Here is a 27,474-nt window from a genome sequence, read left to right as displayed (position 1 = left end):
GCCTTTCCTCCCTCCTTCCTGAATTATAAAGATGAAAGCAGATATTCTCAGAATTTTGCAGCAAACCTAACTTTTTGAATAACTGCAAGATTTTTTTCTTTACAAAAGCAAGAAGTCACTTAATCTTACTAGAATTATTTAAATAACTTTGAGTATACCAAGCAAAGTAATCTTGAAGTTCCAATTTAAAGTATTCAGTGATTTTAATGAAGCATGACAGGATCATGTCTTGGATATAACCTGTCTGATCACACTGAGATTTCCTTACCTTAATAGTATTTTTTTAACTAACATAAAAAGGTGAATTTGTTTCTAAGACATAACAGGAATGACACAAACTTGTTTAGTGGCATCTTTTCAATACAGTGCATAAGTAAAGGGCCACATTTCATCTCAACAGTCAAAAAAATTTCATGGAGAAAGGATAATATAAAATTTGAGCTCCTGAAATGAAAATATTTGCTCAAGGAGTGATCATATATTATGCTTCATTATTTTTATTTTTCATATATGCCAGAGCTATTTCATTTAAACAAAGAAGAATTTGCTATGAACTGTTAGATTCATGTTTTTTAAAATTTATTTTTACTTTCATGCTACTAGGGCCATGAATCTTTAATTGAAAATGTTTTAATTTATATTAATTCCCTTAACAGTACTTTTGTAAAAATTTAGGACTTTTTTTTTTTTTTTAACAATCTGAACAAGCAGGCATATAACTTTCACAGTATTGATTTCTGTTTCTTCTTGGGAAGCAGATCACAGCAAGAAACACCTGATGTTTTATAAATTCACCCTTTAGCTAGTCTATTTGTCTTTGTAAAGGATGAACATGGAATTGAAAGGAAAGGCATAGTTTAGTGGAAAGATTACCAGACTTAAATTCAGAAAACTCCACTTTGATACTTGGCATTACAACTTATTAGCTCTGACCCTGGGAAAATCTCTTTACCTTCTTGAGTCACAATTTTAGCAACTATACAATGGGAAGTCACATGACGTATATCAAATGATCTGAATAAAAATCAACGAATCACTTAAAATACAATACCTTGTCCATAGTAGATGTAAAATAAGCACATAATGATTTAGTTTCAATTGACTCAAAAGACCTAGATCATAATCACAATTTTTTTTGGTGGTTCTGGTGGTTTAATTCAGGGCTTCAGGCTTGGAGGTGCTCTACCACTTGAACCACACCTCCTGCCCACAATTTTGTCCTTGAATCTTTGTACAAAGCTTAGTAGATATTTAACATATGTGAGTATATTCATTTTCTAGGGTTGCCACACAAAATGCCACAAACTAGATGGCTTAAAGAACAGAAATTTACTTTCTAACAATTCTGGAGGCTAGAAGTCACACATCAAAATGTCCACAGTGTTGGTTTCTTCTCTTTTCTTGGCTTGTAGGTGGTAGTTTTCCGGCTGTGTCCTTGCAGGACCTTCTTTCTATGCCTGTGCTTCTCTGTTGTTTTTCTATCTTCTAAAAATGACACCAGTCCTGTGTAACTAGGGCTGTACCATATGAACTCCCTCAATTTTAGTTACCTCTTTAAAGCTTTTGCCTCCAAATATGAGTTTTGTGCTGATATGTGCTAGGGGTTAGGACTTGCAGCATTGGAAGTTTATGGGAACATAATTCATTGCATAACAATGGGTCTCAATTTTTGGATAAAACTTAGGTCTTGTTACATTTGTGTTCACTCATGTTTTCAACATGACTCAAAAAGTTGTTCCAGCTCTGAATGCCAGATGATGTTCCTAGCACAGGGCCAATGTTGTGAAGGTACAAAATGATTGAAAAATACAGGCTTTTTTTATTACTAATACCTGATATGCATGCAGCAGTTTGGAAATGCTGTGTATTATGAGCAGTGAAAATCAAAAGAGGAAGGTTGACATTCATTCAGTTCCAAAGGGTAAGTTGACAACTTCAGAGCAGCTGTGTAGGGATTAAAGCTCAGCTGTGGAATCCAACTGCTATTCCCTTGCTAGACACTGTAAGTACATGGATTGTCTAAGTGGCAGTAGCAACAGAGTCCTTCTTCAGGACTAGAAAGGACATTTCAGTTGAAAAGTAAGAAGAGAAATAAGGAGAGAAGTTAAGTATAGCGAGAAGAGCAGGGTCCATTCTCTTTTTATCTTCCCTGGTTTTGATTTTTCTCTGAGCGATTTTTTTTCTGAATATTTGAAAAACTTTCACCCACCCAGTGCCCAGGTGGTGTATATTCAGGCAATAGAACAAATACTATGTTGGAGCATTCTCGGGTACCAGACTACTCTCTCTGATAAGGTAATTCCCAGGAAATGTAGGGTTTTATAAGATTTGTTCAATGATATTTCTGTGTTCTTCCTATGGATTAGTAAATGGTAGTGCTCTTTACTTCAGATGTGATTATTTGGCAATTAGTAAGTTCTAACTTTATATACTACACATAAAGAGAAATGTATTAATATGGTTCATGGCAAGAAATTTGGGATCAGCCACCTCAAAGCCGGCTAAAGACATTTATCTCTAAGACCCTGTCAGCAAGACAAAATCACAATGTCAAACCCCACAGGGCTAGTCTCAGTCTGTTTTTATTCTTCAGTAATAAAACAAAAATGAAACTAATTGTACATTTTAAAATAGTTTCCTAGCTATCTTTCTGTTATTTTTATCCTTTATTGTGCTGGGTGGGGGGATACATTGTGGCATTTACAAACGTTCTTACAAAATATCAAATATATCACACTTGAATTTACCCCCTCCACTGATTCCTGGCATAATTTCAATAGATATCATTTTTTGCATTTACATACATGTGTACACATTTTTAGCATCATATTCACCCTTCCACACCTTTTCCCAGCTACCTCTTCCCTTCCTCCTTCTCTCTTCCCACTGATACATTTTAAAAGAATATAAGGAGAGAACATTACTCATTTAATTAAATGATTTGTTTTTTAAATTTCAAAAACAACCTGACTTGATACATATACTCATCTTGTAACTATATATATATATGTCATAATTAAATGTATTGCATAAATTTTCCACTCTGAGTTGTGAGCAGTAAAGCAAAATAGCATTCATGTAATAAACTTACACCATATACACTATAATATACACTTGTACCATATCCATCCATTCATTTATTAGTTGATACATGCCCTAAATTGTTCAACAATTCAGCAAGAATAGAACAGTCATATGTGCCAGGTACTATACTAGACACTGGGTTGATAATATGAAATCCCAGTCCTATTTCAAGTGAGTCATAATCTATTATACATAGCAAACCCTTTCTTAATCTAAAGTTACCTACCAAATGTTTTTCTGTTTTAAATTTCTGAAAAGAAAAAGAAATGAAATTTCACTCAGTGCCTTGTTGGCAATGATTCAAATGATGTCAGCTGTTTGTTAGTGGTGTTGGTTATGGTAGAAATGAAGCTAGGAGGCAGCTTGTAAGGTGTTATCTGAACATGATTTAGAAACTGAAAAGTGGCAGCTGTATGAGGCACATTGTAGAGATGGTAGCAACCATGACCACTTGGGCAAGGATCATGTTGGCTCAGCAGTTAGAGGTTCTTTTGAATTCAATAAAGGATGGTGAGAGGCAGGTGAGTAAGAGTTTGTTCTAATGAATCCTGTTTTCAAGGACAGCATAAAGTGAAATATATTTTTTGAGCTATGGAAGAATTAATAACTACCAGTGATGGAAATTTTGCATAAATGTGTTCAGTAAATTTACACAATATTTAACTTCTCTCACAGAAATTAAATGCTGACTGAAGTACTTATTAGTGTAGAAGCATTCCCAATATTGACAGAATGTTGATAGTTCCTTCAAAATGGTATTTATTTAACCATACGTGATTAGGCAATTGTCTTATATGCAGCATATATTTGAGGATAAGCACTGTGAAATAGTTTTTTTCAAACCAAACTAACATTTCACCATAAATATTGAAGCAAATCAGAAGATTTTAATGTATAGAAGGTAAATACTTCATTTTGCCTTGTATCTTACCTCTAATAAAAGTTTAAAGCAAAATTAAAACATTGATGCAATATATTCTGAGAAACCATATCATAAAATATTTTTAATTATAGAAACTATATTTTTGGAGGGTAAACTCCTCATCAATAGTTTAAGAGCACGTTTTAAATGTGACAATATATAGCTATATACTGTATAAAAATGTTTCTATCAACCATAGCTCATATACATAGTGGTCATCCCAGACTGTGCTAGCTAGTGGCATCACAGCCATTGTAGTTTGTGTGAGCACAGTTTATGATGTTTACACAATGATGAAACAGCTTAACAATGCATTTCTCAGAACATATGCCTATTGTTAAACAAAACATAACTGTTTTAAAAAGGCAATAATTATATCTAAAAAACATTTTTGAAATCATTGGATTATACTATATTGCTTTTCATGTCCCACAGAATAATATTTGAAGATAATGTAGTTAAAAATTTCCATTTTATGGATTATGAAATCAAGGTCTACAGAGGTTATATGAATTGTCACATAGCTAGCATCAAGATTATCAAAATCCAGAACAATCTTCCATTTTAATGCTTTCGATTTCTCAATAGATTTATTGACAAATAATAAAAGCTTTTTCAAAGAAAGGAAAATTGTACCTGGTCCAAGCAAAAGAAATATGATTGACCTTGAGTCTACACAGTACTCCTTCTCTTGTACCCCTTATCTCCTTTTCTCTGCCTACTTCTTTTTTTTTTTTTTGTATATATCACTTTCTTTCATAAGGCTTATGATTTGTACATCTGGAACAAGGTGGTTACCAGGTAGTTAGCATGGTTGAAGAAACTGAAACTCATCACTAACATCATTGAGAGAAAGAACTGAGAGATATTTGAATTTCAGTGTCAAGAAATATTATCCTAACATTTGCCTCCTAGTTTCAAGAATTAGATCCTCAACATAATCATCATCTGGGATCTGAAGTTATCTCAAGCTGTCAGAGGTGTTGGATAGTACTAGATACTTTCACCGTTGACAAGAGAAAATTCTGTTGCCAGCTAAAGCAGACAGCTGGCTTCATCCATTTTGCATTGTCTTGCCCTGAAAGGATGCATTAAAAAAATATAATTCCATCAAAGTAGTAGATTTCTTGAGCATTTTAGTCAACATTGCATTTGATTTAATATAGGCAGTGTCCACTCTTACAAACTTCATTTGAAATCAAGCAATAGATACTTTCTGAAATCAAGAATTACCGAGTTAAACTTTTGAATTCAGAACTCTATGGTGGCCAGTACTGAATTTTAGAGTTCAATACACTAAAACTACTCATGTTTACCTATACTGTCTATACAGTATGTTTGAGCATCTATAACTTGACACCTCATGGAGTATGCTATATTGCTGTCACAAAAATTACTGTTGTACACGTTAATAATTCTCACCAAACACTAGATCTTATTTTATACTCTTTATCTTGAATACTGCAGAGGCTTGATTAATTTTTCCCAAGATACTACCTAACGGGGCATGCTTTAACAAATCTAAAATTTTTCACCTTATCATCTAAATTAAGCACATTAAATGCCCTGTTTGCATACAGGATTATGTGCATAGAGGATTACCACAACTTTTGAATTGCTTTCTGGTCACCATCTGCTTTTTGGAGGTAGATTTGCACTAAATTAATAGGCGAAAATACTCAACAGATCACACAGCTTACACACAATTGATGAAAACAGAGGAATGCCTGAGAGCTCCTCTATATGAACTTAGTTGTGTCATGCCTTGTGGGAATTTAAAATTTGTTTTCAAAATGTTTTTATTTATTATTTTTAACTGCACTAGTTCAAAACCACATGTAATAAATCCATGAATATGATGGCCTTGCTGTATAATAAAAGTTATGTGAATGTGTCTCTCTAAAAATTTCTTATTGTACTGAACTCACTCTTTTTGTGATGATGTGAGATGATAAAATGCCTACAAAATGATGAAGTGAATGACAGTACTGAGAAATTCTATCTGATAACCAAAGAGACTACTAAGTGACTTATGAATGAATATCATATAGAGCATGGATGGATATGCTGGATCAAGGGACAGTTCATGTCATGGACAGGATGGAAAATTATGGTTCAAGATTTCATCATGATTTTATATGTATACATTATTTATTTGTGGAATTCCATGTACTACTTGTGGAACACAGTGAAGAGAGAGGATGGAAACCAAAGAAAATAAAACTACAGATGAGGGGGTATTACTGTACTTCTATATATAGCTTATATATTCAGTAATTTGCTATAGCGTCTCTGGAGGGAACATAAAAATCACATGAAAAGTAATGCTTTGACCTAGACATTCTACCTATAGAAATGTAATTTCATGAAAATAGGTATTTGTGTAGAGATTTAATTACAAGGAAGTTTATTATAGCATGACTGACAAAGACTGGTTAAATAATATTTCATGGCCTCTGCATGTAGTATTTTTTACCTCACATATACAACATTAAACAGGCATTAATTATATAAGTATGTATTATCAATATGAACAAGTGTTTATTGTGTATTGTTAATAGGATAGAGATTATATTTTACTATTTATATGTCTTTTATTTGCATATAAAATGGTCTAGAATATGCTAATGTTAACTACTTGTCTTCAACAGGTAATATAATGGGACTGTTTTATATTTGTTTATTGCCTGTATCTTTTTTCCTCTAGTGACATGGATTGCTTTAGTAATAAATAATTTTTAAATATTTAAAACAATTGCTGTCTAGAGAAGTTCCTATTTTTTCTTTACATGTTCTTCTATAGTAAGCAGAACATTCAAAATATTCCACTGATCATTCCTTTTTAAGAATAGCTACTTCAGTATGTAGACATTAGAAGCCCTTCCTAAGGGCTACATACTACAGTGGTAGAATTTGAAAGAGGTAATCTTAAACTTGGCTCTCTTAATTTCATATCTGTTCTTTTTCCTTCTTGTTTCCATTCTTCCCTTAATTTTTTCCTTGCTGTCTACTGAAACACTGAGGGGAAAAGAATTACAGAATTCTGATATGAGTGCTTTGTCGAAGAAGGCAAATTTGAGTTAAGTATACCTTACTTAGTTTCTCAACTTTAGTTTTTTTGTTAAAAAATAATACAGACTTGTTCATTATACCCCAAATTGTAAAGTTTGATATATTTTTTAAGTAATAGCAAAAATGTCATTAATGTGTCACACTTACATTTTGTATCTGTTTTTTCTTTAAAATTGTTTTCTTCATGAAGTTAAAATTATGTTATAGATACACTTGTATGTTTTTTTATTTCCAGTAGAAGTGCATACTGTTTTCCTAGAGCTCTATTTTCTTTAGGAAGAGCTGCTGTGCCTAGCCTACATCTTTCTTTTAAACCTTTCTTTTTAGTATATACTAGTTGTATATAGATTTTCATTGTGACATTTCTATATAGGGTACAATGTACACTGGTTAGGTTCATTCTCACCATTATTTTCTCCCGTCCCTGTCCTTCCTTCATAAAATGACTTTTTCAGGTTTCAGTGTTCCATCTGTGTGCACGAATAGAAAGTATATCAACCATATTCATATACATTGTCTTTTACCAATGTTTTTGAATGCCTACTATAAGCCTAAACTCAGGATATACAATGATAGAGAAGATAAGCATGATCCCCGCCCTCATGGAGTGGTCCAGCCAAGCCATAAACTACCATCTTGCTTAGTCCACTTCAAAACTCAGTAAACAATAGAAACAGTAATTAGGAAGTAAAGTATAGGTGTTAACTAAAGTCACACAATCAGCAGTAACTGTCTATACTTAATATAACCTTTAATTTTATCCTATTTTATTCCTTTAATGTCCTCTAATTACTTTTACTCTCTCATGGGAAACAAATAGAATCAGCAAATCATGATTATTGTTCTTCATATCAGGTAAGTCACACTAAGATGAATAAAGGAAAAAAAATCAATTTAACAAGCTAAAACAAAGAGAACTTGGGAGAGTGTCAAGTTCATCTGTCTCATTATACTTATATATTGTGTACTTACTAAGGAACAGAAGGGTATCTATGCATTAAATATGTCTTAAAGGAGGTGAATAAAGTCTATTTTCAAAGTGTTTAATGATAGGAACAGAACAGAAGCTGATCATTTAGAAGGAGGATCCTCATTGGCTATGGCATAAATTCCTAATTTGCCTATCTGGCAGATCTTCTGGGCATCCAGGGTAGAGATTAGGATGACTAACTTTATGTGGACCATCCGGAGGTTTAGAACAGTAACTATTGGTCAAAAAATATGAAAGTTTTGCACCATTTTAACAACTGGCATGACAGGCTTAGCCTTAGAGGAAATGAATCAGAATACTGTGTCTGTTTGAGGGAATGATATCAGAGTGGTAAGAACAAGCTTTTTAAAAATTTCATTTGTTTATCTATCTATCTATTTATTTATTTATTGTTGTACTGGGTGGAGGTACATTGTGGTATTTGTAAAAGTTATTATAATGTATCAAATATATCATACTTGAATTCACTCCCTCTACCATTCTTCTCCTCTACTTTATCCCTCCCTCCCTGATTCCTGGAATAGTTTCAACAGGTATCATTTTTGCATTTACATACAAGTGCACACAAGTTTTTGCACTGTATTCACCCTCCTACCCACTTTTCCTGCCACCTCCCCTTTCCCTCTGTTACCAACCCTCCCACCCTGGGCAGGACTTGTTCTGCCCTCCTGCTCTCCAATTTTGTAAAGAAAAAGAAAAAAGAAAAATCTGACATTTTTGCTTGTGTGAGATGAAGGTAGCTACACAGGGAGTTTCCTTGTGATATTTCCATGTGTATATGTATTATTAACTTCAATTGGTTTATCTCTTCTATTTTTCTTCATTCTACCTTAGGCCCTTTCTTATGGTGGTTTCAGCCAGTTTAAGATTTCTATATTCATTATTGTATAAAGAGTACATCAACCACATTCATCTTTTTAGTTTCCTTCTTTTGCCCTATCCCTCTCATGTGTGACATTCCCTTAGTGTGACCAGGTTTTCATAATATTGCTGCATTTGTATTAGGTCTGTTTTTTGGGGGGGTTTTGTTTGTTTGTTTTGTTTTTTTAATTATTATTCTTTTATTCACATGTGTATACATTGTTTGGATCATTTCTCCTCCCTGTCCCCCTCCCCCACCCTCTCCCCTCTTCCTCCCTCAGTTTCAGGCAAGTCCTGTTCTGCCTTTATCACTAGTTTTGTTGAAGAAAAGAGCCTAATAAGGAAGAAAAAGTGTTTTTGCTAGTTGAGTTAGGTCTGTATTCCACATATGAGAGAAAACGTGGTTTTTGACCTTTTGAGCCTGGCTAATTTCACTTAAGTTGATGTTTTCCAGTTCTATCCATTGACTTGCAATGACAAAATTTCATTTTTTCTTTGTGGCTGAGTAAAAATCCATTGTATAAAAATACCATACATTTTCTTAATCCATTCATCAGTAGTGGGGTATCTTGACTATTTAGATAGTTTAGCTATTGTGAATAATGCTGTAGTAAACATGGGTGTGCAAGTGCCTTTGTTCTAATCTCACTCACATTACTTAGGGTATATACCTAGGAGTGGTATTGTTGGATTGTATGGCAATAAAACCAGTCTTTTAAAAGTAGAACCTGGTGCATAATTGATCCTCTGTTAATTCACAAAAGTAGAAAGCCCGAATCTATTTAGTCAATTTAAAAAGAGAGTATGAAAAATTCCATGAGCAGACAACTGGAATCAAATATAAATATTTGAATGCTGGTTAAAGTCAAGATGGGGATAAAAAGAAGAGGTGAATAGAAAAGCCTAATTGGGTTTGATAATTGTGTGATTTGGTGTCTTATTTAAAAATCAGTAATAATTAAAGGAAAAGGAATCATCCTATTTTAATCACATTCATGAAATGGTAGCATATGAACTTGTAATGTTCATGATCTTTTTTTTTAATACTCTGTCCTCTTTCAGATTTCCTTATTGGAAAAGGCTGGATTTGGAGGTGTTCTTCTATATATTGATCCCTGTGATTTACCAAAGACTGCAAATCTTGACAATGATACCTTCATGGTGGCACTGAATCCAGGAGGAGACCCTTCCACTCCTGGTTACCCAAGTGTTGGTAAGTTTGTTCTTGTAAGCTTTACAATATACAATAATACTTGTAAGTGCATGCTATCTAAATCAACCAAGAGACAGTAACTTCAAATAATTCTTACCATTCCATGTTTTTTAAAGTGAATATTTTATCTTTTCAAACCTCTTACCAACCTGTTGCAATAAAACTTTAAAAAAATCTATAATAAAATTTTACTTCAATAAATTGTGTTATCATAAACAGACAGCAAATATTTTCTGTTATTATTGGTTGGTAGATAAGGTACATTAACACCAGGAGGGGTAAGCACTCTATGCAGGTTGGATTCATATACAAATACCCAGGAGCATGAAATGTGTACTGCCATTTTGGGCAAGCTGCAGTAACTAGAAGCCTAAAGTCTAGGAGGTACACATGTTGAGGTTAGTAAAGCAGTGGAACAAGTTGCTAAAGAATAATGGAGTAATATGATCAAATTTTCTGGCTCCTCAAGAGATGGAATCTCATTGACATAGCCAATTGCTGGCAGTATACAGACAGCCACCTTTGCATCAAATATCCTTCTTTTTCTCAGAAAGGTGAGTTTGTGATAGTGGGGCACACGTGGCAGAGAGAAGACAACTGTGACTGGCAGATACTCACTGCATCATTGAATTTATGTCCAATGTGTCATTGGCAAATATTCTGCCCACAGCCTTTGGATGAGAAAAAAGTACTCTGAACCTATCTTCAGGGTGACCATAACAACTGAATTAGTAATGAAACAACAAAAAATATGTAATATCTACATATTCTGCCAGTAATTTTTCTTTTTTCCCTAAATATTTTTAAACATATTACCATTAACCTTACTCAAATCCAGCTATCTTTATATATATATATATATATATATATATATATATATATATATATATATATTTACTCTATTAATCTGTTAGTAACTTTCTTCAAGAGGGAAGTAAGCTGAATCACACAGGAATTATATTCTTGTAATTTCTTTGAGTCTACTGATTACAGCTTTATCTTCTATTATAAACCATGGAAGCATTTTTTTTCTGAGTTCCCACTGATCTGTATTTTGTTCAGACTCTTATTCTGTCACTTCAATTTTGAAACTGGATTTAGTAGTTGTCCATCTACAATTTCTGGACATCACTGAAAACACTAGTTTAGCTCTCTCATTTGCAAATGCTCTCATCCTGAGTTGTAATTTCTCAGCTTTTCAGGAGGATGCATTTGGCAGCTCTTTGTAAGAAGTCAGTGAACTGTAATATCACCGAAAGTGTATAATTTCTGAGCACTCACTTTATTTTGGAAAGTTGTTTAGTTGGCAACATTTATCCTTAATAGTTTCTTGGTCCAGATTATTTCACTAATACAATATTCAGTCATATTGCAAAATGTTTGCAAAAGTCTTAAAGAATCTCAGAATGCTTTTTAAAATATTACTTTTTATTTTGAAATAATTTGAGCTTATAGACTGTAAATATAGTGTATATAGAATCTGCAGATCTTTCTCCCAGCATAATCTAATATTAATATCTACATAAGCACACTACAATTATGAAACCATAAAATTAACATTGGTGCAAGTGACTAATTACAGATTTTATTCAAATTCTAAAGTCCTCCCATGGTTTCTCTTTTATTGGCCTAGCATCCAATCTGGAATTCCATCTTGCACTTAGTTTCCATAATACTGTCCAAATTGGAATACTTCCACAGTATTTTTTATTATTATTTCCTTAACACTTTTAAACACTGGTCTGTTGCTTTCTAGAATGTCCCTCAGTTGAACTTGTCCAATGGTTTGTGATGATTTGGGAGTGATCACACACTGTTGGCAGGAACACTATAGTAGAGATCTGCTGCCCTTCTCAGTGCATTTCAAGAGGTACACATTGTTAATATGTCACATTTCTCATAAGTTAACACTTTGATCCCTAGGTTATGGTGGTGTTTGCCAGTTTTCTGTTATTTTTCCTTTGTAATTAATGAGTATCTATTTGGGAGATTCTATGACGTTCTATATATCCTTTTTCTTCTCATACATTTCCCCACAACTTTGAGAATTCATTCATGATTGTTGTTTGTTACAATTATTACTGGGGTGTTTGCTAAATGATAGTTTTCTATTTCCATCATTCTTTTAGGATGCTTTTTTAAAGAAAAATTTTATAATATGAGTAGTCATACTTGCTGCCTATATTCCCAAACAAAAATGAATAACCATTGGGTTAAAACTATAACTCAGGCCTCTTAGTTCCCATGGTGAAATAGCAGTGCAATCAGTGAGGTTATCTACTATGGTACTTAAGGTCACATACATAGCTCTCACATTGAAACTTGTTTTACAAATATAGTAATAGCAGGGGGAGGGTGTCTCTTTCTTACAGATGAACCTCTATATACTCACAGAAAAGGAAAAAGTACAACTAATTTTATTTATTTTTTGCCTGGAGTAGTTAGGAGCTCTAACTGTGGTTTTTATATTCCTAGCTTCTAAATCATTTATCCCCTCTCTCCTGAAATTTTCCCAATATCTCTGTCTTATAGTTTCATTGACTTTTGAAAAAAATAATACAAGCTTCCAAAAATATTTTCTCTAAGGGTAGAGGTAAAGGAGAATACAGGCTGTGGATTGTAAATAAAAACTATAAATAATAGTTTGTCCAACATGAACCAAGTATCTGATTTCATACTCTAAACACTGACGGTTAAATGGATCACTGGAGGAATTAATCTAAAACTACTTCATTTTACAATATTAGGAACTTTGTTTCACTAGCTAATTTAAGGGTAATTAAGCTCTAAGGAAGGTTAGAACACCAAAAAAAAAATCCCATGAGGTAAATTTTTAATCTTGTCTGTTTGGTTTTCACTATAAACAAAATAAAAGTAATAGTGTAATCACCACTTCATATGATACACAGCTTTTTCAGCTATCAATATACTATTTTCTCTTTGTACATCCTCTCACACCCCCTAGTACCATTCCTATTTTCTCAGATAAAATATGCTTAAATTAAGTGTATACATCTTGTGACAAGTGGATACAGCTGTGTAATTCCACAACTAGTAAGCAAAAGCAATCATCACCTCAAAGATTTTTGAGTCCATTCAGTTATTTCTCAGAATGGCCCTAGATGATCACTGTTTTAGTTTTCTTATGATAGAAAATTTTACAACTGAATAAAAATAGAAAGACACATGCAGAATATATTATATTTACACAGACTCTTTTTGTTTGGAATAATCTTGTGATATTTTTTCACTGTCACATGTATCAGTAGTTCATTCTTTTTTACTGCTTGGAAATATGATATGATTTTTGCATTGATTTAAGTAAGTGTTTTTAATCAAGAATGTCAATATACTCTTCCACACTGCATAATCCAAGTGCAGTGTCCAAATGACAAGCAGTGCACTATCCATAAAAGGTAGCTCTGCTTAGCAGAATACTTCTTGACTATTTATGGATTCAGAACAAAGAATTAAAGTGGTCAAATAACATTTTGCCCTACAACAGTATAATTGTAGAATTATAAGATTCTTTAAAGGTTCACATAGCAAAATTCTATTCTGAAATTTGAAGCACAAAAATCTTAATAATTTTAGTCAGATGCTGGAGTAAATGGAGCACAGTACTGATACTTAGAGTAACTGCTTATAACTATAACACTGGTAGTCAGATATACATGATCTAAAATCAATAGTCAGCTACATGTGGTAAGACCCCCCCAAAAAAATAGGGACATTTAAGACAATGTGAAACCTGAACTTGAAATAGTCTTAGGAGCCAGAAATCTTTTCCTTCCCATATAACTTATCTTCTGAATTTTATGTTGGTTGAAGTGTTGATTTTAATTTTAGTACTACCTCCCCTGGTAAATCTATTAACTGGAATCCAAGCTATTTATTTCATCTTGACTTAGAATTGAATGTCTTTATTCTGTATTTTCTGGAATCCATCCTGCTTAAAAGCTTTGTATTTATATCCTTCTGCTTGCTATAATCCTTCTTCTTTTCCTTTGTTTTAAATTCTAGAGAGGAAAGTCTTTTTTAGTGGCTTTACTCTACTGAAGTGTATCAAACACAGTTTGGTAATATTAATATTCCCAGTGTTGCAATTCAGTGGATCTGTGTGCTTTTTACCTATTGCCTGTTCATCATCACCCCTGCCAAAACTGTTCAATGAATAAAGAATATCACTGTAATTTGTGTCAAATCTTCACCCGGTATTCTTGGTCCAGTTACCTGGACAAATGTCTGAAGTCTGACTTGAGTTGGTGCTAAATCAACTGAGACAATGTTGAACTATTTCCTTACTAGAATAGCTGAAAATATAAATATGTGCCTCATTGTCAAAGCAAAGATTCACAGCATGAAGTGCCTTGTCACTTTGTTGGGGAAAAATAAAAAGCATCTCTATTCTTCTACTTCACTGCGCCTGACTGGTAGCTCCTATGTATGTCCTGAAGTCTTCTGTTCTAATGAAATAGCATTCAACTTGATTCTTAGAATGATTTTAAGAGAACCATTGTTAAGTATCTAAAATTTCCAGAAATTTTAATTTATTAAATTTAAAAAGATAAATAAATATTAATATAAATATCATTATAAATATAAATATTAAATAATTTAATAATTTATTATTCAACATATAAAAGCTGTGAAATAACATGGGTTAATTTGGTAGAATATGTTCAAACTCTGTCATTTCCCCAACTTTATCAAACTGTTTATTTAATAGCTTCCAAGTGTATGCAAAATGCATTTATCTTATCCTTCTCAAAAATTCAAATTGTTCTTACAACCATGAGTATAACTCACATTTTCAAGAAACTGGGTGATTGCAGAGTGGAAAATATCATTTAAGATATCATGAAAGATCAGAAATGAGACTGAGAGATAATACACAGTTCAGTTTTCTCATCTAGCTTCCAGGCATCCAGATATGCCATTGTTAGGACTAATAGTGGGAGAAGGTTTTCCTGTTGACAAACTTAAAACTCCTACAGATAATATTACTAGTATGACTAATATTAAGTTTGAACTTATAAAATTCCCTTAAATGATTTTACATTCACTATCAAATCATAAAGGTAATATAAAGATAAAAGCAATTTCTTTTTAAACCCTTGGTTTAGTAGCAGCTGGTATTATTGAATTTCTTTATGTAGATATAAAAATGCTAAAATGTGGTATTGTTTGTGTAGGTCATCCAAATTGATTTTGTTATATATAACATATGTAACATATAAACATGTATCACATGTATACATATGTATACATGTTTAACTTTTGTCTATTTTCCACTCTGCAAACCCTATTATGCTTACTTTCCTTATAGCTTCACTTCAAATTCAATGGGTAAACTGAACTTCAAATGGAAAAATAGATAAATAAACCAAGATACGAAAACTGCCTACTCGTCAGTCTTCATATGTAAATAAGAAAATTCAGAATTGTGAGGTGTAAGACTGTACTTCATAAGATAACATATCTTGTTATAGGGAAATGATGGAGGTGGTAGAAGAATATAAATTAGATCATTCTGATTTTCTGATAGATGTATTTATCCACTTATTTTCTTTGTTTATTTTTGCAATTTTCAAATTTTGATATAATTTAAGCATAAGGACATTGTGAGAGTGGGGCAAAGAACTTCTAAACAGCATTTGTCCAGATTTATCAATAGTTTAGGCTTACCCTACTTATATTATTTTTTCATTTGCCTCATCAAATTATATATGTTGATAATTATGTACATATAGAATATATAAATATGTACTTAAGTGTATTTATAAAGCAGATAAATATTATTTATATTGTGCATATATATTCATCATTTGACAGTGTGTGATAGATGTCTTAGCCTTTATTTCTGAAAATTGCAGTTTGCATTTCTTAAGAACAGATATATTCACTGTGTCATTCACTGTGCGTAACAGGTGAATGGAACAAGTCTTCCATTGTGAAGACTACAGTATAGATATTAGTACTGGGAAATTTAATATTGGTGCAAAAACATGATCTGTTGTTCACATTCAAATTTCATCAATTGTAAAACAATATTCCTCATAGCTATTTTTACTTCTTCTCCATAATGCATTTTGAGAACACAAATTGTATTGTTGTCTTTTGATGTTCTCATGTAATCTGAAATAATTCTTTGAACTGACATTGCCTTTTGTTACCTTAATATTTTTGAAGATTAAAGGTCATTTATTCTGTTCAATGTCCATAATTTGTGTTTATTTGATGTTTCTCATGAGTTAATTTAGGTCACATTTGTTTTAGCAGAACACTCTAAAATGATGTTTTGCCCTCTCAGTTTATGATATCAGAGGGTTTTGTTTCTGTTATTGGCAATGTTTATGTTTTATCACTTAGTTAACGTGGTGTCTGAAGAACAATAGTTTTTCCTCTTCAATTAATAAATAATTTATGGACTGGGGACACAGCTCAAGTGGTAGAGTGCCTGCCTAGCAAGTACAAGGCTCATGTACCTCATGTACCACAACAAAAAATGGGAGATTATACTTATCTCTACATAATAAAAATAATTTGTGAAGGTGTACCTTAAGCCTACGAAATTATCCTATTTTTCAACCTTTTACCTTCTAGTTTTAGCAACTATTGATGTATCTTGCCTGGGTCATTCATTACAAGGCTAGTTACTAGAACACAACTTTCTAATTCCACCATTTCTCGTGTGCTACTAGAAGTCACAGTCTTGCAAGCAAGAGATTTCCTTTCTATACTATTTGCTCAGTCATATACTTATTTACATCTCAGACAAGGAATAAGCTGTTTCTCCTAAGACCCTAAGACCCCTACTTCCTTTCAGTGGAGAAAGATATTTAGAAGTCTAGATATTTCTGGGCACTGGATCAATTGACTATTCCTGAGATGTCATTGTTTAAGTCCTCTTGCTGAACAAAGCAAAGGAAGAGATCTAGGTAGATTTAGATTTGGAGATGGAGAGAGATAAATAGGTATATATAGATATCGGTAGCTTCCATTCTAACCCAACATGTATAGGGTTGATTCTAGTCTTCCCTCTTCTGTAATTGTAACTCCCCTCAACAGAGAGAAATATGACACCTATTATCATCAGTATATTTATTTGCCTAAGCCAAAAATACAGAATTGCTTCCCCAGATCACTGTGAAAAACAAGTCTAATACATATATACAGACACATACATATCCATATATATAAAATGTATATAATATATATGATATAGATATTTATAATTTATATTATCATTGGATGAGGATCTGTACAGGTACTGTAGTCAAAAATTACTTGGGTTAGTTCTTTATTTTCACTCTTTAGTATCATTGCTTTTCCTTTGAAATATATTTAGTTTCATTTGTCTCTTTGTATTTCAATTTCTTTCTTTCTTTGTTCTTATTGACTTCTCATAAAGTATGAAAGGTTCTAAAAGTCAAAGTTATTTAAGAAGGGTACTCAAGCAAGTGTCCCCACTCAATTCTTTCACCCCCAGCTCACCTACTCCTTGTAGGGAATCAAGGTTATTTATTTTTGATTTGTCTTTTATGTTTATTTTTTAAAAAAATGTAAGGAGGCATAGTGCATGTTTTCTTATTTGCCCTTTAGTTTTATGCAAACAGTCATACACTATAGCTCCTTGTGTGTACTTTGTTTTTTTCCCCTTTTACTGGTTATTCTGAAACAATCACATTACCAATTCTTAGAGATTGATGCTGGCTGAATTCTCCAGAAACAAGTATTGAGAAAAAGTTTGGTTTACAAGATTCTTACTAGAGATTAACACCTGTAGAAACAGGAGCACAAGCAAGATTAGGAGGATGAAAATGTGAAACTGCAAAATAGTCCAACTCCAAGTGAATATATGATCTATCAGACATGTCCATTAGTGGTCTGAATGATCCAGTCTTTATGCCCCTTTTGCAATTAGTCATTGGAGGTTAGTCTCTCCAAGAATGGCATGGCATTGAGTGATACTATTTTCTATAACTAAGACAAATCCAGAGAATGGAGACTTTCCCTTCTAACATCCACAGCAGCTGGGCAACTGTCCCTTGAAAGGTTAGAACATCCCAAAAGAGCATCTGAATATGCTGTGCCTCACCACAGAAACTTGACTTTAACTCCATTCTGGGTTCTGAGTTAGAAAGACAAGGTGTGTATTGTCTAATAAGATAGCCACTAGTCATGTGTAGCTATTTAGCTGTAAACTTAATTAAAATGAAATACAATTTAAAATTCAGTCAGACTAAGTACTAAGTTTCAAATGCTTAGTGATCAATGTGGCTTTTACAGAGGATTTCCACCATTAAGGAAAAAATCTACTGGTGTGAAGAGTGATATGGAATAAGTGTCTGAAATTGTGATTTTATACAAAATGTGGTAGTTACCTACTGTGTTAGATTATCCATGAGACTGTTTCTATACACAATCTCGATTACCAAGGATTATTTGCCTTTTTTACCACTTGTGTTATTTGAAAACTGCATTTACAAAGCAGAATCTCAGAGCCACGTTAGGTATGCCTCATGAATTCTTTTATAGTTTAGTGTTGAACCAAAACATAGTTGAGTGCACCTAAAGTAAACACTTTTCCACTTCCAGAATTCTCTGAAGAGTTTTTGAATTTTAAGTATGTTAAAATAAATCTTGTAATGCTACTTTAAAGTGTTATTGCATTTGCTTTAAACTGCTGGCATTGTAAATTTCAGTCCCATATAATTTTATTTGAGAGATATATCCTGGATTAAAAAAAATGTATCCTGCTTTTGTTTTGCTTATCAACAGCCACTCAGTCCCAAATTTATTGGAGAGAATTGAAAAATTAAATCTTTGGAATATTACATATTTTGAGGGAAAACCATGCAAGCATTAGATTTTTGAAGAATATAAATGTGACCTACTCTTGCAATAAGTCAAAAGTTAGACTTTGGTAGGTCTTTTGCATGTAAGATTACCTTTGTCTGCTGGAAACAGTCAAGTAATGAACTTTCTTTCGGTAACACTGAAGAAACAAGAATTGACGCCATCTGTGTATTCACAGACTGTGATTTACATGTATGCATGCACCCCTGTATAATTACTACATGCTATCATTGTCTTCAGTTGGTCACAGTGCTCCTGAACTACTTTCTTCTTTTTTCCTACTATTCTCAATAGTTACTGTAACTGGTGACTTCCTAACATTAGCAAAAGTTTATTTGCTAAAATTTTAAGGAAGTGGAGGGACGAACAGAGCTATCCACATATCTTTTCTATGTAACTTTTAGACCTATTGTTACTATGATATGTTTTTCAAGTCTCCAAAACCTGAAAAGTCTGAATAATGTCCCAAATGCATTTGACCATAAGAGTCCATTTTTAGGACTCTGGATGGACTATTTCCTTCAATCACACAGAGGGATTGCTAGCTTGCAGCACTGGTCCCTTCCCCTTCTTACTACAAATCTTTCTCCAGTTTTCTTCCCCTATATAGAGATGATATACTTAGATTTTTCATATTTTGTAGGCTAAGAAATTGTTAAAAAAGTAACATGGAAAGTAGGAAAGGGCATGGCTGATTAGGTTGCATGGTGATGGCAAAGTTGACACTTGCATGGTGCACCTGCATATGAGTCAGCAGGAAGCAAAACACTCAACAACATAAAATAATCTGGTTGATTGTTTAACAATTAGAGTTGTAATTAGATTTATAATTGAATTTTTTGGCATAGTGTAGGATCTGGAAAATCAGTGTGCTCCAACTAATCTTTTACTCAGCATGATCCATTCCAGTTCATTGCTAACCATGCTCAAAAAAATCTGTTTTTTTTAAAAATACAAGTTTGAACAAAATTCTTAAACAGCCAGTTCTAACCACTCCCTTGGGTATTTTTGCCATCTTAGTGACAGAATAGAAAATGCATTTTTTCCCTGGGAAAAATGATGAAATGACAGTTTTTAATGATAATATAGATACCTTCATTTTCAAAGAATAAACTTTAGGCAATTATTTCTAGAATACATCTCATTGAAATTCTTCACTTGCTATACAAACACATGCAAGTTGTTACTATGGTATCTCTTTGACAGTCTCAGTCATTTCAATATTCCAAGAAAGCTCTGAAATCCATAGCAAAATTTAATCTGGGGAAGCGCAGCCTGATTTAATACACAGAAACTTTACTCACAGTGATTCTGGTGCTCCTCAGAAGGCTTTGGACACACTAGGGAGAATGAACAAAACCAAGGAACTTGTATTAGACTTAGAGTAAATGGATAATACACAAACTAACTAAGATAGTTTTTAGAGTGAAAGGATGTCCTAAGAATAATTACATTAGATAACAGGCATTTACGGGTGATATTGTGACCCTCTTTAGATTCAATCTAAGATTTCCCAGTATATTCGGACCAGACTCAAAATCATATCTTGAAATACTAACCCACCAGTATTTCAGAATGTAATTGTATTCAGAGATAATTAACTTGCAATGAGGACATTAGGTTGTGTCCCAATCCAATATGACAGGTATTTTTCTAAGAAGAGATTAGAACACAAAAGGAGAGAGAAAACCCTAGGAAGACACAAGAAGAATATGACAATCTGCAAGCCAAGGAGAGAGGATCCAGAAGAAACCAGACCTGCTGGCACCTTGATCTTGGACTTGTAACTTATACAACTGTGAGGACATAAATTTCTGTTGTTTAGTCTCTCTTTTCTGTAATTGTTTGTTTACGGCATTTCATAATACAAGAGGAAACTTTAAAACTAGCTTCTTTGACTTTGTTATTTTTGAAAGTATAGAAGGAGAACATTTTCAGCATGCCTCCATTTTTACTCCCTAAAAGAAGTAAAACAAACAAACAAAAAAGCTAAGCATGACTATTATGGTACTTCACTAGTATCTGTTTCTGATTAGGACTATAATTTGTAAAGAACTCATTTTGGTTTATGATTTCATATTCCCTAGGACAAATTAGTACAACCAAGAGGAACTTAGCACCCTGCCCCTGAGATCAGCTCTGATGACACAGGACTGCAGAACCCCAACTAATAATGTAATCTTGGATTTTCACTTCTGTACTAGTAAAGAATACAAGTGAATTTTTAGGTAATAGTCAGCAATACGGTTGTGGTGTGGAAGACTTCCTGGTCATGCCCTGGGAAGTTAGAGAAAGAAGAGTTGTAGGAGACAAGGAGCCAGGAATTGGGGTCAATTTGGGCATGAGGTTCTACAGCAGGGACTAGCTCCCATATGGTGATTATTAAAAGTATAATTAGACCCCAATTTTATAGCAACAGAGGCATTGGACTGATTATCAATTTAAGATGACAAATAAGAAAAACAAATCAAACTAAGCAGGACTGACTGAGTTCTAGCACTTGTGTGAAGAGTCTCAGTCACTAAAATGTAGATAGGGATGCAAGAATTTCTTGAATTCCCTTTAAACAAGGGTGAAATTGATCCTATCCCATCTCTGAGGGCCTGTCTATGAGGTAAGCTCAAGGAAGTGGGTCCATACCCCATCAGCACTACACAGAATGCAGCACAGAATGACAGGAAGACAGCAAAGTAAGTGCACCAGTTGTGCAGAGTTGAAGTGTGATAATTTTAAAAGGGGCAAGAATTGGAAGAGGCACTGAAGCACAGCCTCTAGCACAGCCTCTGGCAGTACAGCAGAGCCCTGGAGGAGTGGGGAGCAACCACGGCTGGCACAGTGGGCTGGCAGATGGTTCAAAGCTGTTCCTCAGCAGACTGAATAAAGAGAATAAAGATAAATCTCAGAGTCAATGTGGCAAATAATGACAGTTTCATCACACATTGACTACAGTCACTTCTCAAATGATAGAGCTTATGGGAAATGAGGAGGTTGGATAGGATGGTCATGCTTCAGATATCTTCCAGCTCTGAATTATGAGCTTCAGCTGGCTGAGTGCCCTGTGAAAAGGTCCAAAGGTCCTATATAGTTTGTGGGTTTCCTTTTCTTTTAACTCCACTGTTGTACATGAATAATGATTCACAATTTTAGATTTCTAACACTTGAAATCATCTTAGAAATCCTGAATTCACTTTTGCCCATATTAAAAACAAAGACATGAAAACATGACTGCTTAATTGCATGACAAAATACCTAAGGCCAGGATTGATGCCTTACATTTGTTTTTAATTCTTCTTAGCAACTAGATGGATTCTGAAGATAACAGTTCTGAATCAAAGAGTGAATATTATATAATGAGAATAGGCACAAAGAGGCAGTGACAATCCTTACTGAGGTTCTGATCACCTTGAGAAATATAACTTCTTCCCAGAGAACTGTACATTAAAACAGAGTTCCTAAAAATTGCCTGCAATTTAGAGGACTTATGGATCCTCTAAACAAAATATCTTTTGATAAAACCTTTAAGGACTGTATCCATTACCTATCTGGATAGATCCTGCACTCAAAGGTAAAAGAAAGAGAATATAATTTGGGGGATAAATTTCTCTTATGGGAGAAAGCTTCCAAACTAATAAGTAAATGTGCTAAAAATCCGAAGAGTGAGATATTTCAAGAAAGAGTTGTCTCAAGAAAGGTAACCTCCAACACACTACTATTTTAAAGTCTATAATTAAATCACATTGAAACTTATTTTTAGTCTTTTGAGACTTCCAAGTGTGTAGCATATGATATTCACATTCACTGAAAACTCTCTAATCATTTTATTTTATTTTCTCTATGAACAAAAACATAGAACAGGAATAATTTTGGTGAATATAACTCAAAAATTTATATTGTCATTTAAGTGGTGGTATGACATAGAAAAAATACTAAAAAAATTCTTTGTCAAAGATGAAATACTATAAACTTTATAAATACAAAAATAGCTAAGATAATTAGGACAGCTATAATGTACATATATATGAGGTAGATATTCATGAAATATGGCTCTTTTTTCAAGGGCCATGCTTTTCAGGATGGTGAACAGAGTAGAAATAAGTAAGCTAAAAGATTTTTAAGTTTGCACACTTGCCCCGGAACCAATAGCTCTCACTGCTGGACCGTGCCCTCAGGTACCTCCCTCCTGACACTACCTGATTGAAGGAATTTCTATGAGACCTAGAACAGCTGGACAACTTTTAGTACCCTGAGTTCCACAGAAAGAAGATAGTTCTAATCAGGGAGTTTTAAAAATTGCTTTAAGAGTAGTTTTAAGAATAGACCTTTCTTTAAATGGCCCTAGAACTGTAAAAGCAAGCCCATTGCACTCTTCACGATACTCATCAGCAATCTTTTGGTTTTGCTAAAGTGAAGAAACAATGAACAAGATCTTACTTTCTTCCTTTTTTCATGATTAAGTCATACTTGCTAATAGTTCCCTTCTTTATGAAGAAATCAGTATTACTCAAGTGAGTATAATTGAATCACAAGAAAGTAAAAGAAAAAAAATCCCATTACTTAAGAAGGTAAAGGTCCAAAGGGGCCAACATATGGGAGGACTGACTACAGAATAATTACAATGAATCTAGAATAGAACAAAGAATTCCAATGGGATGAATAACTTCCTTAGCCTAGAAAATCAATCACATAGGAAATATTGTTTCAATTAATTAGCTTCAAAATGGATATAATCCACATACCATAAAAGTCACCATTTTGAAAGTATACACTTCACTATTTTTAATGTTATCACAAGTTTACAGAAATCACTAATTCCAACCCATTTCATCACAAAAAGTAACCCTGTTTCCATGAGCAGTCATTCCCCATTTCTTCTTCCCTCCAACTTTTGGAAACAACAAATCTTTTTTTCTCTATGAATTTCTCTTTCTGGACATTTTAAATAAAAGGATTCATGCATTATCACGTAACACCCTGTGATGGACTTTTTATATTTAGCGTAAAATTTTCCAGTATCATCCATATTGTAGTATTTATTGATATCTTACGCTTTTGTGGTGGAATAGTGTTCTATTCTTTGGATACCATTATTTATCCATTCATTGGTTGGTGAATATTTGGGATTTTCCACTTTTCGGTTCTTTGAGTGATGCTGGTAAACCATTCATATACAAGATTTGTGTGAACATGTTATGTTTTCAATTATCTCTGTTGTATACCTAGAAGCAGAATTGTTGAATCATATATTGATTCTATATATAACCTTTTGAAGAATTGCCAGGCTATTTTCTGTAGGAGTCACACCAATTCAAGTTCCCACCAGCATTATATAAGGCATGCAATTTTTACATATTCCTGAATTTTGTTTTTTGTCTTTTAAGTTACAATCATCCTACTAAGCATGACTTACTGTGGTTTTGATTCGCTAATCCCTAATTACTATTGACGTTGTGGAGTTTTTCATGTGCCTATTGGCCATTTGAATATCTTTGGGAAAATGTCTTTTGCACATTTTTCATTAGTATGGTTTTTTCATGTTTACTATTGAATTTTGAGTTGTTTATTTATTTATTCATTCATTTGTTTATTGGTGGTATTGGGAGTTGAACTCAGGGCCTTGCACTTGTTAGACAGGTGCTCTACCTCTTGAGCTACTCTGTCAGTCCTTTTTGTTCTTTATATTTTGAAGTAAGGACTTTCTTTATGCTCATGATGGCCTGGTCTATGATCTTCGTGTTTGTGCTTCTCCATGTAGCTAGGATGTCAGGTGCCTCACCCCCATGCCAAGCTATTGGTTGAGAAGAGATCTTAAGAACTTTTTGCCTAGACTGGTATAGAACTGCAATCCTCCCTATTTTCACCACCCAAATAGTTAGAATTACATACCTGAACCACTGCATCCATCCTTTGAATTGTTTATCATTATTTGCTTTGTAAATATTCTCTCCTGTTCTGCAGGCTATCTTTCATTGTTGTTGTTGTTAATTCTGTTTATGCCCAAAATTTTAATTTTGAGGAAATCTAATTTCCCTTTCTCCCTCAGATTACTTGTGATTTTGATACTGTAGGATGCTGTCATATAGGCCAAGGTCATGAAGGTTTACCCCTATGTTTCCTTTTTAGTATTATAATTTTAACTTCTAAATTTGGGTCTTTGATTCATTTTGAATTCATTTTTGTAGATGGCATGGTGTGGGGATCAAACTTTATTCTTTTCCATGTGGAAAGTCAATTATCTCAGTTCCGTGACTTGAAAAGACTATTCTTTTCACATTGGGTGTCTTCATATCTTTGCTGGAAATCATAGATAAGCATATATATAGGTTTATTTCTGTGCTATCTATTCTGTTCTCATTGATCCTTTTGTCTATCCTTATTCTAGTAACACACTGTATTAATTACTGGAACTTTAGAAGGCTTTAAGATTGGTAAGTATGAAGCCAGGGGTAGTGACTCAAGCCTTTAGTGCTAGCTACTCAAGAGAAAGATATTGAAAGGATTTCATTTCAAGGTCAACCTGGGCAAAAAGTTTGCATGACCCCATTTCAACCAATGGCTGAGTGTGGTGGTTTGCATTTGTCATCCTAGCTATGTGGGGAAGCACAAATACATGGGTCATAGTTTAGGCTGGCCTGGGTATAAAGTGAGACATTTTCTCAAAAATAACCAAAGCAAAAAGGGCTGATAGAGTGAGTCAAGCTTTAATGTCCCTTCCCAGCAAGCTTAAGACCTTCAGTTAATTCCCCAACACCACCAAAAAAAGGTGGTGGGGTAGGGAGGAAAATTATGTATGTGCCAACTTTGTTCTTGTTTTGACAATTCAGAGTCCCTTATTTTTTCATATGAAGCTCCAACTGTTTTGAAAGTTTGAGTGGGAGCTGACCAGTCAGAAATGAGATAAAATTTCTTAGATGAAAAAATAAAATGCTTCAAGAAAGAGACAACAGAGCTGTCTATATATACTATATCTTATTCTAAGTGTGAGATGGGCTCCAGATAAGGAGCCACAAGCTCAAAAAGAACTAACACTAAAGGGGCAAGTGTTTTGTGATTATGTGTGGGTAGAACATAGGACAGAGAACTGTGCAAGATGAAAATAAAATGGTAAGCTACATCAGACCCAAAAGCATTTTGTCCCCTTTACTGCTTTGTCCTATCAGAAGTAGACATCATGAAAGTTGATGGCAATCCTTTGTTGTTCCAATGTTAAGCTGAATTCACTCTCATGAGTTTCTCAACATTGAGCTTGTCTTCAGATCTACCTATATGTATCTACCTATCAATCAATCAATCTATCTATCTATCTATCTATCTATCTATCTATCTATCTATCTACCTATCTAATGTATCTACCTTACTACCATCACTCTCCAAAATAATACAGAAGCGCACTTATACAAAGTCTCAGGAAGTACTCTGTATATTTTATAACAAATTTGCCAGCTTAAATATTCAACCAAACTATAATGGTGACTCTGCCTTCCTTAAATTGTGCCTTTTGACAAACACTAAAGAAATAACAGTGAATAAAAAGAAAAGAATGTTTCTAATTATTTTTACTTCTATCTTTAAACTTTTTCTTGTTTTTTTGGTTTTGTTTAGTTTACTCACTTAATCAACACTTCACAATTAATATTGTCCTTAGATAAAGCTTTTCATCATGTCCAAACTTTAATCATCCTGGGTCAAAGAACCCATCCTCTACACTTCATCCTTATGGAAAAGTCCAATAAAATATGGTACCAATCAGTTACATGTTTGGTTTTAGTGTAGTGAAATTTACTACAATATAAACTTTCAAAGCAGCAAATTCCTAGTGGTGTAGAATTTTTTCAATGTAGTCATGAAAAAATTGAGATTTAATTAATTAGAACAAATTCTTTATTCCTATGACTCTTATCCTTGATATTTTTCTTAACAAATTCTACATAATTGTTAGTGTTTCCTGTAAGCTATAATAATTTAAGGGACTTTTGGAATGGCATTGGTTGTCCAGTTTGACAGCCAGGGAACAAAACAACTAAATTAAGGAAGTTAGCCAGGGACACTTAAAACCTTTCAAAATCTATGTTGTTGTTTAGTTCGTTGGGTCACCTGCACGAATCTTGTGTGAACCTTCTGCATGTCTGCTGGAGGCTGTATGTATGTTGATCATGTGTTTTTTGTTTTTTGTTTTCTTTCCCACTGATTAAACTAATGAAGAGGCAGGGTGGGAGGGGGTATTGATACTGAAGAACTGACATGGAAAATATGCAGTGTTCACAGGAAAATGTTAAAAATGAAATTTTGGTTAAAAATATTAGAAGTGAAAGACAGCAGTAGATGTGTGGGGAGTAGATAGAATAACAAATTGAATGAGGAGATAGAATGAATACAATCACTGTTAAAGTGACATGTTTTCATCTGTAAAGGAAAAAGAGAAAGCCATGGAATCAGTTTTGTTTAAAAAAATTTCCTTCCGTGCTGTAAGAC

The 27,474-nt window shown here is 33.5% G+C and overlaps 1 protein-coding gene across 1 annotated transcript in view; it reads left to right on the top strand.

The window, feature by feature from the left end:
• The window catches only part of Naaladl2 (N-acetylated alpha-linked acidic dipeptidase like 2), an 807,008-nt gene that overhangs the window by 256,233 nt on the left and 523,301 nt on the right, over window positions 1–27,474 (top strand). The window contains exon 5 of the mRNA XM_074073742.1: window positions 9,993–10,143. Coding sequence (XP_073929843.1) covers window positions 9,993–10,143 — 151 coding nt within the window. The remainder of the gene's footprint in view (window positions 1–9,992; window positions 10,144–27,474) is intronic.

Source organism: Castor canadensis, chromosome 5 (assembly GCF_047511655.1).
Source record: "Castor canadensis chromosome 5, mCasCan1.hap1v2, whole genome shotgun sequence".
Taxonomy (NCBI): domain Eukaryota; kingdom Metazoa; phylum Chordata; class Mammalia; order Rodentia; family Castoridae; genus Castor; species Castor canadensis.
This window is presented reverse-complemented; position numbering and strand designations above follow the sequence as displayed.